The sequence below is a fragment of the Macadamia integrifolia genome, chromosome 9 (assembly GCF_013358625.1).
Source record: "Macadamia integrifolia cultivar HAES 741 chromosome 9, SCU_Mint_v3, whole genome shotgun sequence".
Classification (NCBI taxonomy): Eukaryota; Viridiplantae; Streptophyta; class Magnoliopsida; order Proteales; family Proteaceae; genus Macadamia; species Macadamia integrifolia.
Genome location: NC_056565.1, coordinates 23,736,425 through 23,740,858, shown reverse-complemented (window position 1 = coordinate 23,740,858; position 4,434 = coordinate 23,736,425). Strand labels below are relative to the sequence as shown.

Genomic DNA, 4,434 nt, shown 5'->3' with positions numbered 1-4,434 from the left:
GGGGTGTGGGGAATACACATGCTAATAAGAGATTTTAAGTTCAATTTTCATTTCTTCGTTATAGATAATGAACAAAAAAATTACTATAAACAAAGAAACACAGAAAAGAATTAAAAGACAGGCAAGTTTTAAGCAGCAATGCTCAATCATGATACAAGCTTGACATTGACATGCCTCCTTTGGCAAGGAAGTGCATCATCTCATTAACCAACTTTACAATAAGGAGAATGAGAAGTTAAGACATGAGGCCAGTTCCAGATCTGTCGGACAGTACGTCTTCCATTTGTCCTAAGTCCAATAAATAGTCCCTAAAAATCAAGTGTCTGGGCATTATACTAAAGGACAGTAAGGTTCAGTACTTAAAACTCAGTCATCTACAGATTGCTAGAACCCTTGAATTGTACTCCACACTATCTCTAAAATGCCACTTACGCAAGTCAAGCATCCAATCATTTTATCTTCAACATTCAAATATGATGGGCTCCAATGAAAATAGTTTACTACATATAAGATGTTCCATGTCAGCATCACAGAATGGTGGGACATGCATAGTTGCACTGTATCCCATGCACAGGTATTATGATGCAATTGATTGTTGGGGTCCAAGATAACTCTCTGCTATAAGCATTAGTCTTTTTATGTATGAGAAGTAGATTATTAAGTACAAATTTAATGGGCTAAATTACTCGTAAATATCTCATTATCAGTAGCAGGAAATTGTATTTTAGGAATTTCCAAAGTAAAGAAGATAATAATTCTTCAGTTCCACCCAAAAAAAATCTGAGACCCTTTCTACTGCAGCCACCTATTATGTGAAAAGACCATTGTATATTTACAAATTATACAGCAAAAATCATTGTTATCGTCGCCTAGGCGTCCAGGAGGCTTTGCCTGGACTGGCGCCTTGCTGGTGTTGCCTTAAATTCCCCCCCCCTCGACCGCCTAGGTTTGCCTAGTGCTATGATAACTATGGAAAAAATAGTAATTTCTTTGATTGCATTCTCTCATACATCACTTAATTATTTTGAGATCTTTAAACTTAATGCATATCCCAGACAGCTTTTTCAGTAATACTAGGTTTTGTTAGGGGTACTTCTAGGTTGGCATAAGAAATACAGCTTCCATAACCTGCAACATCCACACACACACACACACACAAAAACAAATAACAGTATTTTATGATGTGGTCACAGTTTTTCGATGTATTCAACAAGGTAGTGAATATGTCTCGGTAAATTTTGTTGGACGGTGAAATCAAAAGAATATACGTTTTAATTGGACCTCTATGTCAGAGGAATTCAAAGATGTAAACTAAGCAGGGGCTCTTGGACTGGAATGTCAACACATGTAGAGTTCTATTTTTTTATGCATATATCTAGTTCTTGTTTGACAGATTGGTCCATGATATATATATATATATATATACGATAACTCAAGTTTACTTAATTAAATAAAATCAAACCAACAAAAGAACACAATCACTCTCATACTAAATGAATTCTTTATATGATTTTTAACAGTAAAAGAATCAAATGCAGCAATCTAGGCATGGGACTCCAACCTAGTAAAATAATCCCAGTATGGTTGTAGAATTGGAATGTTTGTTGAAGTGCATAACTCACTCCATGTCATCCTAGAATTTCAAGAAACCATCACTCTGAATTTCATGGTTTAGAACCAGTCCAATGTTCCAATATTTGGCCCTGGTAGAGTCACAATCTATTAGCTATTTAAGACAGATATGACATTTAGTCTCACACGAGTAAAATAATAGAAATGCACATTATATCTCCAGATTTGTTTGATGAGTACAGATATCAAGTCATAGACTACGAAATGTCGACTGACTCCTGATGAGTGAGAAGCAGCCTGCAGTAGAAATGACAGAACTAGACTTTGACAACAGCCACAAATTTCTCAATGCTTCATTGTACATTACAAATCAAATGTCATCTGACATGGGAAAAAAAAACGCACACTCTTGCTTATGAGACTAATTGGAATAACAATGCAACTAAGACAGACCCTCATAAATCAAACTGAATGGTTCTCAGTCTCTGGATGTCTAATCCTGGACTTAAATAAGTTCAATACCAATTAGTGGTTATTCAAAAGCCACAATAGTGTGCCTCCTAAAAAATCCGGAAATCCTCTGCTCTCAATTAATTCAAAATAATAGAGAAGTTCTTCAAATACATAAGACCAAATAAAACAGGTGGAAGTAAAAACCTCTAGAGTGACAAGTAACTCTGGACCTCTGATGTAATATGGATGCCCATGACCCAATTATGATCTTTGAGAAAATTTCTTTTTTCCTTTCAACAAAGCTCTATGGCCTGTATGAAGTTCCTAAAAACCAAGACTCCACCACATTAGAGGAAGTGTTCACATAGGTTCTTGTTTCAATATAACAACGCTAAGTTAACCTTCCCAATTCATCAACCCATGGATCTCATACCAAAAGTTTGAATCTGCGAACCTGAATTATATAGCAACTCTGCTGATGCAGATAATTGCAATCCATTGGACAAAATATAAGAAAAGCTCCAATCTGTCCAATAACTTGCTTAACTTTCCCTCACCTACAATTCCTTTTGGTTTCCCAGGCCAAATGTTCCTAACCAGAATCCACCTGATATATACTTATGTCACAAACTTGCAACTCATTTACCAATTTCCATTTAATAACCCTCTAATATACCTAACAAGTTATACATGATCTGCAGCTTTAGTCCAGAAATTAAGAAACCACGAAGATACAAATTTCTCTACTTTTGGAGTCAATGTTAGAAATGGCCAATGCTTTGCATTCTCAGTTATTGGTGATGTATTTTAGTAGTCCTGAATGATGATAACCATAAAAAGTAATTTGAATTGTGACTCAAAATTTTGATATTTTTTTAAACGCTAAAATTCTTCAAAAGGGCATTGTTAATGAATACAGTCACGAAGTGAAGAATATCAGGTCATTACTAACATTCAGTCTTTCTGGACTTTAACCAAGAGATTTTGCAAGAAATGTGAAAACAGAAATTAAGATTTTGAAATGAAATCAAAGGGAAACTTAATAACCTACCTCAGTTCTAGATGTCTCCATGCTTCAGAAAGGAAATATCAATTGAATGTGGTCAAGAAGTTTTAAACAAAATCTCATTCCTCATATTTGGATTGATTGGATTCCAACCGAAAGGCAACAAAAGAAATGTGAAAGCGGATGCAAAATTTTTGGAAGAAACAGAAAATGTAATTATCTCTTAAGCTTACTTGGACGAAAGAATTGTGCATTTTAAGCTCCTCCATGACATTCTTCCTCAATTCAAAAATAGCAGACTTGTCATCATCATCATCGGCACAATCTTCTGCCAACTCATACCTAAAATGAACAGGACACACACCAACGATCCATCAAAATCCACCCATAAACCCTAAACCAACAATCAAGAATCCATAGAAGAATCAACAAGAAACTCACGCCTTAACAAAAACACGAAGGAAATGCACGTCTTGAGAAATATAATGGCGGAAAGTTTCCAATTCCAATTTTCCAGAAGCCAAGCAAACGACGAAAGGAGTGTACATCGCGAAAACCGATTCATTTCTGAACTTGATCCAGAATCGTCTCGCTATCCCTTCTTCATCCGGCGCTGCTTTCACTGCCATCGCAGCTACCGTTTTCTTCGTTATTGTAGTAGTCGTCGTCGTCGTCGTCGTCGTCGTTGTTGATGTCGTCCGATTCCAATCAAAATAGTAGTGTCTCGGCAGGAATCTCACGGCAGAAAAAGAAGATCGGAGGAGTCGTTTCGACGGATCTAAGGCGATGAATCTTGTTACAGAAGCAGAGATGATTCTGAAGCCAGCGTCCTTGCTCGGATAGAACAATGAACGCATCAAGAGAAAAAGATTTCGAATTTGATCTGTTTATTTTGATTTCTTTTTGGTAATTTTTGTTCGTATTTATAAAGTTCCTTCAAGAACTGGAGAACCGAAATTGGGAGGAAGAGAGAGACTGTGAAACTGTGACCGGCGGTTGTCTTAAATAACGGCCGGCCTCGTGAGTGAGTCAGGGTGGACGGTCTGAATATCGGGACAGAGTCGGCGGTTATAGATCTCTATCTCTCTCTATCTCTCTCTCTCTCTCTCTCTCTCTCTCTCCTCAAATGAGGTGCGCGTTAGTGCTACCGTAGTTCTTATTGTAGTCTAACGTATACATTAACCATGCATATTCCAATCCAACGAGTGTCATAGATTTTGAACTTGGCAACCAATGCCATTAGCTTCATCAATTATACTGATCGAACGGATGGTGGAAGCCAAGTGGCGTTAATGGTGAAACAGTTGCGTTGGGTAGTGAGCCATGTGGGCCATGGAACTTTTAGAGGTCGTGAATCTAAAGTCAAAAAAGTAATGGGCTAGAGGTACTGATTGTTCGTTGGA

At 37.1% G+C, this 4,434-nt stretch overlaps 1 protein-coding gene across 1 annotated transcript in view; it reads right to left on the bottom strand.

Annotated features, from left to right (window-relative positions):
* Positions 1-4,144, bottom strand: part of LOC122089166 (bifunctional TH2 protein, mitochondrial-like) — a 14,319-nt gene extending 10,175 nt beyond the window's left edge. The window contains exons 1-2 of the mRNA XM_042658679.1: positions 3,473-4,144; positions 3,265-3,373 (exon numbers count right to left, since the gene is read on the bottom strand). Of these exons, the coding sequence (XP_042514613.1) occupies positions 3,265-3,373; positions 3,473-3,888 (525 nt within the window). The 5' untranslated portion in view covers positions 3,889-4,144. The remainder of the gene's footprint in view (positions 1-3,264; positions 3,374-3,472) is intronic.
* Between the last annotated feature and the right edge of the window lie 290 nt (positions 4,145-4,434).